Here is a 15,968-nt window from a genome sequence, read left to right on the forward strand (position 1 = left end):
AACCAAAAACTTTGAGACTAGAACAACCTTGCGTATTTTCCATTAATAAAAATATTTTCCTTAATAAAGCAAGTATGATTTACATTGACAATTGTTGTCTTCCAAAGGTATCCCTAAAGGAGCAAAGCCATTCACGGAGATTATTAAATAACTTGCTTTAAATGGCAAGATTTTAAAAAACTTTTAATAATGTGTTACAGTAAAAATCTACTTTTAATGTCTTTGTGAGCAGGTCAGGTGGAGTCCATGTGTGATTTTTGGGGCAAGGAGTCTCTTAAATAGCTGCTTTCCAGAAACTGAAAGGTCACAGAATCAGTGATTTTATGTTTTTTTTTAAATATATTAGTGGTTTCTGTGGACATGGGATGCTGATCTAGCTGGATCCCTGGTCTCATAGCCAGTGTGACCAGTTTTGCGGCAAAAGGCATCACAGCTGCAGAATTTCTGTTCTTTTTGTAAGGAACAGGTTTATTTTACAACCTCAAGCAGCACAGCCTGAATCAAAACAGACCATTGATAGTACTTTCTCTGGATTCATATACCTTTTAAACAAGCAATCTTTGTGTACACGGAGTATATATCCTACCAATGCTTATTGCCTAACTAGTGGGGAAAAGAGCTTTAAGTTCTTCTGTCAGCTCTGTGGTTCTTCCACTTGAGTCTCCCCTATTCTCATGTCTCCCTGACCTCTTATCAGAAGGCCTATGACTCTCAGCATATTAATCTTAAATCTTTCTCTGTTTTATTGATTTGCAGCAAATTGGGGCCTAGTTCCGCCCTTGTTCAAAGTATTAAATATCACATCTTGTGGGTGGTTTTAACAGAAAAGTAACTTTGCAAAAATTAATATTTTTCTCTCTTAATTTATTTCATAGTGCTTGGCTGCTGGTTCAATTATTATGAATCGTGAAATTGAGAGCATGGCTATGAGGCCGTTGGCCAAAGATCTGACCCGAAGCCTGGAGGAAGTGAGAAATATCATTCGTGACCAGGCCTTAAGGGATTTGAACCTCTACACAGAAAAAATGAAAGATTCACTCAAGCACTTTGACGTCCTGTTTGCTGAATTCGAATTAAGGTAAAAGATCTGAACTAAATGCATTGTGGGCATTGACTTGGCTACTACAGCTGTTGGGTGGCTTGTTGGTTTTTGGAAGTTGGCCGTTTTGTTCTGGTTTATTTTTATGGAAATAGTATGTAATTTTTTTATCATGGTGTTTGAATTCTTTAGTAATTTGTTGTGTTGTTAGACTTTTTCCTTCCAGTGCACCAATAATGAAAAGAAAATGAAATAGCTTTTTAGCAATCAACATTTGCTCTCTTCAACTAAACTATAATCTTCCACTTACATACTGGCATATGGCATTTGAGGGAGGCTTTCCACAACACGAAAGCAAGCCATAAATGTCTTCCATTAATGTTTTCTTTGTCAGATGAAAGGCGACAAACAAGAGATATTAAAAAAAATGATAGCAAACAGTCTAGAGACTGGGGTTTTGTTCTCTTGTGCTTGGAGATAAAGCAGGATGCGCGCAGTGAATTTAAGAAGGCAAACTGAAATCTGATGAAGTGCTTTTACACAAGCCATAATTAGCTGCAGGAACTCACAGATTTAAAAACTTGTGATTGAAAAATGACTTGGGGGCTTATAGCAAAAATAAAAATAACTGCTTTGGGGGTATGAAAAGTAGCTACTTATGGACGTTGACCGTGGCTTGCACTGCGCTTCAGAATTTAAGCCGGCTTCCCGCACCTCTGAGATGTTTGTGGTGCTGGGCGTAGTTACACACAGGATACTGGACAAGATTATCTATGGGTCTGACATAATACAGCCATTCCTACCTTTAGCAGAACAGGTGTCTTGGAGAGTGTGTTAAATTTCTCTTGGTAATAATCTGTAGACTGTCTTGTCTCCTGTAACTGTCTGCCCTTCCTCAGTACACATACTCTGTTTCGTTGTGTCGCACAGGTAACCAACTTGTTCTGATTCAAAAAAAACATGATTATACTGTTACATTGAGAATATTTTTAATTGGAAACACTGGCTAAAAACATGTTTTTAAGTGCAGTTTTGAGCGCAGACACCCATGATAACAGTCAGTAACCATTCCTTGATGGTGCCTGTCAATTGTTTCTGTTTATACCAACTCTACTTACAGCATTTTTCCTTACCATTGTTTTACAAACATTTTTTTTCTCTTCCTATGTTACCTGTAGTCTACAAATGACCAATTAAGTAATATGGTGACAGAAAACCACTTACTTTTACCAGTATTTCTTGCCTTATGAACTGGTGGGTTTGCCCGTAATTCCACATAGAAATGAGGCCGGAGTTTGAGTCTCCTGAATTGTCTCTGCTGAGTAACTGAATTTCACTAATGTAATTACAGGTCAAATCTTTATAGATGAAATGTGAATTTTAGGTTTTGTGTTGGTTTATTGGTTTTTGTTTGTTTGTTGGGTTTGTTTTGATTTGCTTTTGGTGGGGTTTTTTGTTTGGTTGGTTGTTTTTTCCTTAAGGAAATGCAGAATAAACTATTGTATCTTCAAGATACGGCTCTAAAGATCCTTCTAGGACCTACCTGCCTGTGCCACACAGTATGGAGTTCCAATGTACCATGCTCTAAATGTGTGCAGTTATAAATTACTATTGAGTTTCACTGTCTCCATCTGCAATAAGTAAATGGGCTGCGTTTCTTATAGATTCTTACGCTGCACAATTTTCATAGTGAGTGCTGTCAAAATAAACACAAAACGGTACAAAAAAAGCTTATGTTCCTAAGACGATTTGTCCTAGGTTTGTTTTTATTTATGATCTGATTTGTTGAATTGTGTGAAATAATAGAACATTATTTTATAATCTCCGTAGTTATGTGTCGGCCATGGTACCTGTGAAGTCTCCAAAAGAATATTATGTACAGCAAGAGGTCATTGTACTTTTCTGTGAAACTGTGGAGAGGTAAGCATTATAGTCAAGTACTGTATTTTCATTTCTATGTGTATTTTCAGTCTGAGCTTTTGTGGAAATACTCTAACTGTAGCCTTTAAGAATCATCATAAACCACCAGGTATTTTGCTTTTCTAGTAGGAATGTTATGAAGTAGAAAGTTAAAAAGCATTAAGCATGCTTGCCAGGCACAAGCCTATGCTTTTATTTTCTAGACAGAAAAAAAGACCCAAAAGTTAATAATCCAACAATAACAATATTGTTGGTATGCTTAGTTAGATGTGTAAGTGAAGACTAAGCATTTAAATGAGCTAAATCTGTTTAAGGCATCAAGACTTAATGATATTTCATGCAAGAATACATGGGGAGTTGATTCAAATCATCTGTGAACCTCCAGTGATTATTATTAAGAACTTGGAAAGTCTCTTTCAAATCTATGAGGACTAAAGCTTGACTCTCTATGTATGAAGAGATGTTAAAAACAAACAAAACCAATCCAGTAATTCCTAAGTGTAAGGTACAGTTACTGACTGTAAAATGCACTTGGAGTAAGTGTTGGTTTTACTGCCATATTAAAAGAATTTGTGAAGTAGGACCCAGAGGCTGGTGCGGTTGACAGTTCCATTAAGGACTGAAGGGCTGCAGAGGTCACTGCCACCGTCTGTAGGTGACAACAAGATCAGAGGTGTTTCAAGCATTTTAAAAGACAGGATTATAACCCATAATAGTAATGAGCAGGAGGAATTACCTTCCATCAGAGAGTTACCATTCTTTTCAGGATGAGTCAGATCTCAGCAGGACTCATGTGCTGGTTTGAGTGTTGTCTTTTGCACCAATATTGGACAAGAAATTTGAGGAAATTATGAAACTTTTGAGTAAACTGTGAAACTTACGAGTAAATCAAGAAATAGTGAAGAAACCTGGGAAACGTAGCCAATGAGAAATCTAAACAAATTGGGGTTTGGTCTAAAAGGGGCTTAAGATATTTGAAAAGTTTTTAGAGGACAATGAAGTGTCCCCCAAATATTAACCCTCAGACTTCAGCAATAATTACTGTATAAAAATGGCTTTTCTTTAATGTGGTTAGTTTAGGAGAGGTTGACCTAAAAGGTTATAGCAAGTTTTATTTGAAAATGAAACCAAACACTTTATTACTTTAAAAATGTTTATTTTAATTGAAAAACTCTAAGCAGGAGTGGTTTTCCGTATCAAGCTGCAGCTTGGCACGAAATAGTAAATAAAGAGGGCAAGTGGCATGAAGAATATTTTGGTTTTGGATGGCTATAAAAGCTTTAAGTGTTGAAAGTTGTTGGTTTTCTTTAAGCAGAGACTACAGCAGTCCATTACATATATAGTGTTTTAGATTGTACAAAAACAGTTCATGAGTTAAATACTATCCGTTTGATCTGGATTATAGCATATTTACAATTTTTTTTCCAGTTTAAATTTATTCTTCAAGAGTTTGATCTCTTACTTCATAATTTTCTTTTTCTGCCTAGAGCCTTAAGGCTTGGATACCTCACTCAAGATATGATAGATGACTATGAACCAGCTTTAATGTTTACAATTCCAAGATTAGCCATTGTATGGTAAGGAATTTTAACTACTTTCTTTATTTCAAAAACTTCATTCAGAACTTCAGCATGTTTTCTTTCACCTGAATTTGCTTGTACTTTCTCTGTTTTTTTAATCATGACCAGTTTCATGTGGACTATCAAAAGAAAATAATAAAAGAGAAGGTAAAACTCTAACTATAGAAGGCAGGAATGTGGAGCAATTGATCAGTCATCCTCCGGAAAGAGATTTAAAGATGACTGAAGAACATCAGTCTATAGGATGTCACGTTTTCAGAATTATTTTTTGAAAGCAGATGTTTTGTTACACTCAAGGATACAAGTCTTGAAAACCAAAAATTTTCCATAGGACTTATGTATTTTTCTTAATGACTTCAGTTTCAAAAAGAGTTGTCATGCCAAACTGAGTGTGTTGTGACCACTGAGTTAGGCTTAAATATTTTCCAAGGAAAGTATTAACATGTATAATGTTGTGTAGATTTGTGCCCTGTATTGACCACTCAAGACAACTAAATAAAACCAGGTTTTTTACTTCATGCAGTTTTTGCAATATTGAACAAATCAGATGCATTTTTTCTGATGCGTCTTCATGATTTACTAAGACAGCCGTTTCTCTGGAGTAAAGCCAGCATGTGTTTAATATTTTACTATTGTGAATGTTTTAAAGTTAGCTAATATAAGCAGCATAATTGAGGGAAATAAGAAACCTCAAATCCTGAGTGTAATACACTTCTCCTCAGGAAATCTCTGTGGCCCATTGTTCCTGTTAAATAGGATATTGTCTGTAACTGTTATTCTAAAAATGATAACAGTAATAATCTGATTATGGAAAGACAAGTGGAGTGTGAGAACTCAGTTTGAAGCTGCTGAAAGACACAATGAAGAAGAATACATGATGACTAACTAGAAAACCAAGGGCTCTCTGGAAAATACACCATGTTAGCCCCCAAATTACAAAGGAGGAGAGAGGGGCAGAAAAGACGTTCAACTACTTCTAAGTATCCAGTGATCTGGAAATAAGTCACTACCATGTGAAGTTCCACCAAAAAACGAAACCATCCTGATGTGGTGTTGTCTGGAAGAAATGCAGGCCTTTGATTTGGGCTGTGAAAGACAAAGCCTTTAAAGTCAAGACAAATGCATCCCAAAGTTGCCATGGGGTCACTCTGTTCCTTAATGAGACGGATGTGTTTGGGGCAAGAAGTGCTGGATCCCTTTGGGTCTGTAATAGCAAAGCTTTAAGGAATACTTTTCAGAGTCACTTTTGTCTACAGTTGGTTTTCAGACATCGGTTTTACCATACACATTATACAGCATATGTTGCCTGGTATGTTCATAAGTGTCAGTGAACCTTGCACCTGGTATGTTTGATCCCTGACACGCAGACAGGTTTGAGCAGGAGTGGAGGAACTGTTGGGAATTCTACAGTGAAGTACACGAAGGCTTTCAGGATTGTGAACTAACCTCTTTCCAGGGAAATTTCTGCAAGTGCTGAGTTGATTTAGAAGTATGGTATTATCTAAATGTATTTTATGTGATTTAGCAAATGTGTTTTCCTTTCTACCATGTGTTAGTATCAGATTGTATTTATAGAATCAAAGAAGAGTTCAGGTTGGAAAGGACCTTCAAAGCTCATCCAGTGCCACCCCTGCCATGAGCAGGGACATCTTCACCCAGATCAGGTTGCTCAGAGCCCCGTCCAGCCTGGCCTGGGATGTCTCCAGGGATGGTTCATCCACCACCTCTCTGGGCAACCTGGGACAGGGTTTCACCACCCTCAATGTAAAACATTTCTTCTTCGTGTCTAGCCTGAGTCTCCTCTCCTTTAGTTTGAAGCCATCAGCCCTTGTCCTGTTGTAATAGGCCCTGCTGAAAAGTCTGTCCCTGTCTTTCTTCTAGGCTCCTTTTAAGTACTGAAAGGAACTCAAGAATCAACTGTCTTACCTAGAAATTATTTAGACTGGAAAGAAAAAGCCATTTGAAACCTCTCTCTAGTGGTCTTTCTTCAACTTACTTGATAATCAGTTTATTATTTTTTTTTATGTGTCGGCTGCAGCAATTATATAAACGTATGTTACTTCCCTTACATTTCCGTTGCTTTTTCTCATGTTTTGGGAGAGGATGGGGTTCTTTTTCTGTTGCATTAAATAACATCCAATTCTAACTGTGGGCAAATAAGACAAAAATAAGATAACAATATGTAAGAACTCTAGTTCTAATGTTTACATACAGTTACATTTGACTCCTTATTCAGTAGGTGTTCTTTGTAATGAAATTTTCATTTTCGTGTGTGTTCATGCATGTGTTTGTATTACAGTGGCCTTGTTGTCTATTCCGAGGGACCATTAAACTTGGACCATAAACCAGAAGATATGTCTGAACTCTTCAGGCCTTTTCACACATTGCTAAGAAAAATAAGGCAAGTAATGAAAAGTGGTTGTAACTGCTCCTCTTCTGAAGTGAAAATCAGAGGCTCAAAAACCCACATCAATTCCTAGGAAAGTGTTTTTGTTTGCTATGTTAAACATAAACTGTGTTCTCATCTCATTTGCTTGATATACCCATTAAATAACTAAAAGCAGTTTTTCAGTTTTCTGAACTTTTTCAGTTTTCAGTTTTTTGCAGTTTTCTGAACTTTTCATTTCTGCAATACTTTCTCTCTCTGAATATAATTTTATTACATTTCAGATTGTCCTTATGGTTGGATGATGCCTGAAATACTGAAGTTGCAGTTTACTTTTGGGAGAACCTGTTTCTAATTAGCATCAATGTTTCTGTTTAACTGGGCTTATTACATTTTCTCAGTATGTTGTGATGCAATACTTAGGTCATTCTTAATCTGATAGAAATGACTATCGGTTTTTCATATTGTGGACCTGTTTTTACAAGATGGGTCATTTTATATATATATACACCTCTTTTCACAGTACTTCAGTCTTGATAACCATTGGAGATGTTGGCTTTAGCTCAATTTAAGTATAAAGGGCATTAACATATGTTGTTTTTCTTAGTTGAGGTGTTTAGAAGACTGTAACTTTGGAGAAATGAAATTGTATCTTTAAAGGATCTTTATATTCAGTTTTTTGTTTTCACCCTCAAGGTATTTTATCTGCATGTTAAAATGCCCTTTTCTAAATCTGTAAGCCGTATTATTTTCTTAGAATTCAAATGTATATGTCAACTGCAGATGTTGTTCCTAGGAATCTCTAGAGACAATTTGGCAGAAGTTTTCCTTTCACTTGTCCAATTTTCACCAGTTTATTGCCTTCCCTGTGTGTTGTGATGACAGTTTGATGTAAGAATATTTTTCGTATAGATAAGTTTATCCAGATTAATCTCCTCTAACTTTAAGTGAGGCACCTCCAGAGGGAGAACTCAGGCTCTGCCAGGGGTGGTTCAGAGAGGAACCTATATCTGAAGTTGGCTTGTACCAATATCCAAGCCACATCCTTTTGTGTCTCTTGAGGATTTCCCAGGATTTCTGTCTAGAAGTGATACAGTTTTATTTTTAGGTACATTATATTTATATTGAAATCTCAGAATTAAAATTTACAAACTGACTTTTTTTATGGTTTTGTAAAATACTGAGCCAAGAAGAGCAACATGAATTGAGGAGCAAAACCTAAGTTAAAGGGGGGAAAACAACGTTAATGGTACTGAAACTTAAGAAGTCTGTGAAGTTTATGTTAAAGTATCTTATTCCCAATATATGGCTGTCACAGGAATGTTCACCAGCATTCCACTGGCTGACTAAAGCCAGAAAGAATATTTAAAAGCTAAATGCTTCTCATAATCTTTCTGCTTACTGCTTACATTTCACAACATGGAAAATGAAAATCGATGAAGTCAGTTTATCGCTTAGTCCATTTAATTTTCAGTTAATCTGAACTTAACGCTTGGGTTGAAAACACATTAGTAAAATGCATGTTTGTTCAATAACTATAATTTTCAATGGAAAAAATGAAAATACTCTTTCAGAACATGATCACATCTCTGCAGTATCGTAGAATCACAGAATGTCCTGAGTTGGAAGGGACCCACATGGATCATCAAGTCCAACTCCTGTCCCTGTCTGTGACAACCCCACAGTTCACACCCTGTGTCTGAGGGTGTTGTCCGGTCTCTTCTTGAACACTGTCAGGCTTGGGGCTGTGACACCTCCCTGGGGAGCCTGTTCCAGTGTCCAGCACCCTCTGGGTGAAGAACCTTTTCCTCATGTCCAACCTGAACCTCCCCTGGCACATCTTCCTGCCATTCCCTTGCATTCCAGTACATTCCTCCATAAAGTTCTACAGCTTTTTAGCCAACTTAATATTTTAACTCATGGAATAACACCAAATAGACAGCTGATTATTGTGTAGGATTACAGGTAATTTTTGAGCTGTATTATCCTAAAACATTGCTCCTGTTGAAGGCAGCGATAAGCACTGTATTTATGTGGATCCACGTAATTAAATCAGAACTAGCAGAGAAAAATATCTGTTGGCTAGGGAAATTTTTGGTGTCCTATTGGTGGCTGGCAACTTTGAAAACAATTGATATTGTGGAGACGGAGCAAAAGCAGTAAGATAAGGGTTCTTGTTAAGGTTTTGATAAGGTTGAGCAGCAAACAATGACTTTGGGTGCCTAAGCAAGGTTCTTTTGTTGATTTTTATTTTAGATATAAAACATCAGCATTGGTATTTTATACATCTACCAATGCACAATTATACAGTAGTGTTATCTCTGTTCCTCTTAAACTGAGATATTTGAACTGTTTCTACCAAACTACCATAATCTGCCTAGTAAGTACTCAAAGCCATATCACAGATATTTAGCTTGGATGCCTGTGACACTGAACATTCTTCAGATAAAATGTTACCTATACAATATATATATTTGAGGCTGCTACATGGAGATTTTCAAATGTAAGCAAACTTGGGATTTTGCTGTACTGCTTAATTCTGCCCTGTTTCCAGAGCCCTCTGCTCACCCAGCGCCTGTTTGTGGACCATTACAGTTGATGGGAGGGTCCCGATGGGTTTTGGTGGTGCAGAATCGAGCAGACCACACATCGAGCTGTGCAGAATCAGAGGATCGGACCATTTCAAGTACACCAAAACCCTTCTGTATCATTAACTATAAATTGTATGTGGTGTACCTGTTGTCGGTGTGTTAAAGAATGTGGGGAGGCTTGCGAAACTCATCAGCTTTTAAAGTCTGCATAGTGATTGGGGGGAAACTGGTTAGTTTTTCAAAGGTGGCGGTGTTTAAAACATTGATTTAAAAGTTTTGCAGTAAAGGAGTACCAGTGATATTTGTGGTGTGTCAGTGCTTATCTGTCAGAGTGGATCTGTGGACTTCGCTGTGCTGAGCTCAGCTCAGCACCACAGAAGCAGGAGGGTGCAGATTTCATTCCTGTACCTGCGTCGTGTTCTTGTGGCAGCAGTTTCATAAAAGCAGCTGGTGATGCTCTGTTCAGAGCATGAACTGAGGCACAGGCTGGCAATAAAAACAATGCCATTCTCCAAAAACAGACAATTTAAAATTCTAGTTGGAACGGGAGCAAAGTAAATGAGGGAAACTTGGAGAATGTGCAAGATCAGTGCATCTGGGTGTTTGTCCTCTATCCAGCCAAATTTGTCTTTAAATGGACATTTAGCCTCAGATCTTTGAAGAAGTAGTTTGTGCACCCTGGATATTGGCAGCAGAGTAAAATTACGTTTATCCATTTTGCAATAGGCATAGTAAATTTTTACTGCTGCTTGTAACAAGCAGAGTGCAGCTTAAGGACTTTGTTTTTCTGCTGATGGTTGTAGCCGCTGGAAGAAGAACATTCCTCATGTTTTCAAGGCTGGATTGCCTTGCCTTGCCAAAAAGAGTAAAAGCAGGTGAAGCCTCAACGTACACCCTTTTTAAATTCAGTGTTCTCTGCAGCCTCTGTGAGCAGCAAGCTCACCACTGCTGCCGAGGGGGGCTGCAGAACCTCTCTGAATAATGGAAGCAGAGGGAGAAATCTCTTTTCCATGAGAGCACAGTGCTTGCTTGGATCCAATGATGAGTTACAGATGCTTCAGCAGAAAGGAAGTTAATCGTGGAAGTAGCTACAGCTTAATTAAACCTTATGGTTTAATAATGACGCTTGATGTTTAGCTTTAAACTTTCAGTAGTGAGATTTAACATTTCTTTCTGTACACTGGCTCATATTAATTTTATTGTCAATAGGCATTTTAAAACGTGCCACGTTCCTAATGTTGGCAGTGAATCCTGTGTAATCTCAAATACAGTGCGTCAAAAAAGTAACTTGATCAAGGATTTGTCACCTTGCAAGGCTACTTGTATTTAGCACAGCCCAGTGAGCTTAGGGTTTTTGTATGCAGAGAGGTGAAGATAATTGTCCAAACCTCTTTTAGAACAAGCTGTATCTGTTAACAGCAAAATTTCTGGTGTTTGAATTGGGAAAATGAGAATATTTCCTTTGAATTTAAAGCAGGATTATTTCTCTACTGAAATAACAGGTCTGGTGGACTAGCACATGTAATACAACCAATTCTGTATCGCAGCTCTTGCGAGGCAGCATGGACCTGACTCACCTAAAAAGACATGAGTACCATCAACTGGTTCCATTAGTTTTTTTAAATGAAGCTTTATTTACCTCTCCTTGAAACTGCACACAATTCTTATATTTTGAGGTGGTGTTGTTGACAGAAGCGAAGAGTTTTTTACTCAGGTCAATGAAGCTAGCCAGGGGGAAGTTAATATGTGTTTCTAGCACTCACTTTTCAGTGAAATGTGTGAAACCCATATGGAGTAGCTCTGAGCATCCAGGCATCCTGGGCGCTGCTCTGATGTTCTGCAGCCTGAATAGAACCCCAGACTAGATGCTAAAAGACAGAAGATTCAGTCTTAGATTTTTCCCTGGGCCCATTTCATTCCTAGTTATGCTGATCAGCTTGAATGGAATGCAAATCCCTTTGATTGTTTCTAGTATAGACTGTGTTTGTAGGATTGCGAATTCTTGTGTTTTGAGAAGTGGGTTTGGCTGTGGTGTATGGAGGAGCGTAGCTGATGTTTAAGCAGTTTACTGTTGAGCAGTTCCTGACACACACATTTTCATCTGTGCAAGAAGAGTTCCCTGAGGACTGCTGAGCACACAGATGCCACCTTGGTTCAGAAATCCCTGAGCCAGAGGCTGATGTAAGCCAGTGGGATGCACTGGGCAGAGATCCCAGAGGGCTTGGCCTGTTCTTATGCTCAGCCTTAGGACCTACTGTAGAGACAGGCTTCTCTACTTGATGGACCCTGGCCTGACCCAGAAATATTGTATAGGATCATAGAACAGTTTGGGTTGCAAAGGACATTCAAAGCTCATCCAGTGCCACCCCTGCCATGAGCAGGGACATCTTCACCCAGATCAGGTTGCTCAGAGCCCCGTCCAGCCTGGCCTGGGATGTCTCCAGGGATGGGGCATCCACCCCCTCTCTGGGCAACCTGGGCCAGGGTTTGACCACCCTCAATGTAAAACATTTCTTCTTCATGTCTAGCCCAAATCTCCTCTCCTTTAGTTTAAAGCCATCAGCCCTTGTCCTGTTGTAACAGGCCCTGCTGAAAAGTCTGTCCCCATCTTTTTTTCTAGGCCCCTTTTAAGTACTGAAAGGCCGCTATAATGTCTCCCTGGAGCATTCTCCAGGCTTAGGTTTTAATATCTTTGCAAAGGTGAGGGTCAAGCTTAAACTCTTCACTGTTGAATTTACTTACTCTGTGGTTTTTTCAAATTAAAAACCCCCAACTTTTACTAGTCCCACATTACTTTGTTTCTGCTTATAAAATCCTACATCACAGCATGTCTGTAAAAACTGACAAACTCAAAATTCATAATACAAAGCCTCATGGCAAAGATTCTTTTATTCTATGTTTTTTATAGATTATATTGGTGGAATTCTTTCACAAATAAACAACTATTTGAATGTTGACCTTAAAACTTAAACCATTCTCTGTCAGTTTCTTTTGATGGTGATGTTAAAATGATTAATCTCTTACAGATTACTGTTTAAATAAAAGATCTGAGTAAAGAGATGGTATCATTATATACTGTTTATGCAAAATAAATAAATGTACAGGTCTTGTAAATGTTCTAGTGTGCCACAGATAACTTTATGAGGTAAGTGGCTGTGTCAAAGATTGCCCATTTCCCTTTCTTACTCATTTATGACTGAAAAAATTGTCAAACTTCAGACTTGAAGATGCATATGGAATGATACAAAGAAATACTGACTTCTCTATTAAGGAATGTGGAAACAAGTGAAAAAGGGGGGATAAAATAGTGCAATTGTTCTTATATAGGGTACTTCTTCCATAGAATTTTTCCATTAGAATTTTTTTCAGGGCCATATAACTCTCATATAAAACATGAGTTTTTTAAAAATAAAGATGTTAATTGTATGGAATGTACATAACCATAGAAATGTATGTTCTATACTTATCCTGACTTAAGTGTGCTTATCTAAACTATTATATTTTTTCCAAATTGTAGAGTAGCTGATATACAAGTCAGATACCAGTGATGTATTTTTTAGGCAATTTGATCTTTTAGTGATAGTACTTGGAAAAAGATTTGGTGTTTGAGTTAACAAGAATACAGGCCATTGCCTGGAAATCAAGATGGGAGATGCACTGAATGTGTCTTTGGGGTTTTTTTGGTCCTCTTGTTTAGACTGAAGTTACTCCTTTAAGGGAATTAAGTTGTTGTTGTTGCTGTTGTTGCTGCTGCTGTTAAGCCAGCTGCATGTCACCTGCTAGCCAATGATTTCTAAACACATGAGGAATTATGAACTCCTGCCTCTGTTTAAGCAGAAGGTCTTCTTTTTCGCATACATTCATTTATGCTAAACTATACTTGCTGATCTTTGAAAATGTCGACAGCAGTTCTTGACAGAGGATATTTTTATATGTGGTTTCTAATTCAGAAGCATATTGTAAATCAAATTCAGACCTAAAATTAAGTGCTGTGATGTCTATGCATTTGTTTTAATGTTAGAAAGTACTTATATGTAACCACCTCAAATAACAGTTTGCTTTTAGGTGCTTATTGTCCTAAACTGCAATACTGAGGATGCTTGATAACATTGGGGATGTTACATGACTCTAGAAAACACAGTTTAGTAAATACCTAAACGTTTGCTTTTAGGTCTGCCTGATTCTTCACATCATGCAGAAGCTCAGCTCCCTCAGGACTGAGTTACATGTTTGAGGCAGGAGACACCCATCTCCCAGTCCTGGTTTCAGTGAACAGGCTTCCCAGACATCAGCGTTACATAAGCAATGCTGATGAAATCTTTAATGAGTTCTTTTTGTCTGACAGTATAATGGTGTGAAACTTCTGCGGTACTCTTTTGCAGAATAATTTTAAGAATCTAGTACGAAGGATGGCAAATTGGCTTGCTAAGCAAATTCAAATCTGTGAATTAAAAAATTAAAATGACAATATATCTAATGTGGGTAATACTGTCACAATAAGTAGGTGGGGAGGGGTAAAGATCCATTTTTGTGTGTGATTTGATTTATTTTGGGCTGTCATTGCGAGGATGTAAATAATTTGGTACCCTGCATATGCATGAGTAATCTCAAATTCAGGAATCAGCAATCATGTGTTCTGAATATCAATGCCAAATGCACCTTGAGTTACAGCTGAAAGTTCTCTGTGCCCCTGAATTTCTTTACTAATAGTAAAAGCTTTTTTAAAAACTCTAACGTCAGTGCCTCCTATGACTGTAAATGCAAACTGACATGTGTGTTCCTTCATTTTCAGGGATCTACTTCAGACATTAACAGAGGATGAACTTCACACACTGGAACGTAACCTCTGCATCTCTCAAGATGTGGATTTTCCTGTCAGAGCAGACCCTGAAGTCCCCTCTGTCATTACACCGGGCATAACTGCGACCTTGCCTGCCAAGCAGCTTTCAGGAAAAGCTGAAAACACGGAGGCTGAGCTGGCTTGTTCTATGCAGTACGATGAACAGGAGCTGGAGCAGCTGAATAGGATGGTACACAGAGTCGGAGATGAAATGTCTTCTCTGCTTTCCCCTCCAAGCATCTGTCAGTCTCCAGCTCACAGACCTAGTGTGAGAAATACTTCTAGCACAGAAGCTTCACCAACAAGACACCATCTTGACAATTTAACTGATGAAGAGGACAGAGTTTTTTTCATGGATGACCTAGATGGAGCAGGAGAAGCTCTTGCTGGGTTGGATTCAGTAGGTGATACTTTTGCTTGGGTGAATAACCCTTGCCACGATTCGAAGCAGAATCTGCAATATCGAGATGCTTTGTTGTATGAGAACGGCCATCAGGCAGAGGAAACTTTGCTTTTGAAAGATGCTGAAAGTGACTTAAGCAATAATAACAATATTGAAGATAGCAAACAGATGTCTGGCATCTCAGTTCAGAATTCATGCAGCTGTCTAGAAGGTCCAGACTCACAGTTATACCTCAATGGCTGGGATGCATATGCTGATGATGCAGAAATGGCAGAAGTGATAGCTCACAGGACAGGGGGAATGAAAATATCTGCTACTGTAATATTCAACCCTAAATCTCCCTCTAGCTCAGAATCCCCAGTAACAACTCCAGAAGCTGCTATTAGTTGTGTTCCTGGATCTGCTAATCCATTACCAAATGAGGAGGATGAATCCCATAAACTCAGTATTGCTGCCACAAACTGTCTAATTAATTCTTGTGTGTGTTGTGGCAGCTGTGAAGACAGCAGGGAGGACAGTGTTAAAGGTTTGAAGACTAAACATTCTGCAGGAGGTGTTGTAAATGCTTCATACACGTTAGTAAAGTCTAAAGAAATGGACCGTGTAGATAACTTGGACGATTCAGTCCCTGCACAGGAAACGTTAAGACCTGAAACTTCTGCTTTGTTAGCAGAAAGAGACTTTGGCAGAGAAGAGCAAAAACTGCCTGTCTCCTCTAAGTGCCTGGCACATTCCTCAGGTTCACAGGTGGGAGCAGAAAATGACTCACAAGGAGAAGCAGAAAGCATCTCAAATCAGCAGAAGAAGTGGGAGAAGAGAAAACAGCTATGTGAGAAAAAACAGGACAACAATGAAGATGCTCATAGTGAAAGGACAGCCAAGGAAGATGTAAAGTCAAGATCTAGTTCAAGGTAAGAGCAGCTTGAGGTTTTGGTCGTAACGTGCATGTAGATAAATTCCTGTATCCTTGTGTTGATTGGTGTATTATTAATCTTGATTTGAAAGAAAATAGTGTGTTGCATGATTAAGGAATTTTTCAATTTATATTTTTTAATGCAAGTAGCTTTTTATTGGACTTCATCAGCTTTTTTGGAAAACATTCAGAGAACGCTTGAGTTTTAATAATATAATGTCTCTGTATCATTGAAATCAAATACACTAATCTCACCAGTTTAACGTAACAAAAAGCGTGTTGCTACTAAACATTAC

At 38.2% G+C, this 15,968-nt stretch overlaps 1 protein-coding gene across 2 annotated transcripts in view; it reads left to right on the top strand.

The window, feature by feature from the left end:
• Nucleotides 1–15,968, top strand: part of ZFYVE28 (zinc finger FYVE-type containing 28) — a 160,036-nt gene that overhangs the window by 101,702 nt on the left and 42,366 nt on the right. For both annotated transcript variants that reach the window (XM_082050423.1, XM_082050424.1), the window contains exons 4-8: nucleotides 876–1,078; nucleotides 2,870–2,959; nucleotides 4,447–4,536; nucleotides 6,839–6,940; nucleotides 14,309–15,670. In XM_082050423.1, the coding sequence (XP_081906549.1) occupies nucleotides 876–1,078; nucleotides 2,870–2,959; nucleotides 4,447–4,536; nucleotides 6,839–6,940; nucleotides 14,309–15,670 (1,847 nt within the window). The remainder of the gene's footprint in view (nucleotides 1–875; nucleotides 1,079–2,869; nucleotides 2,960–4,446; nucleotides 4,537–6,838; nucleotides 6,941–14,308; nucleotides 15,671–15,968) is intronic.

The sequence above is a fragment of the Streptopelia decaocto genome (genome assembly GCF_964273445.1).
Source record: "Streptopelia decaocto genome assembly, chromosome: 4".
NCBI lineage: Eukaryota > Metazoa > Chordata > Aves > Columbiformes > Columbidae > Streptopelia > Streptopelia decaocto.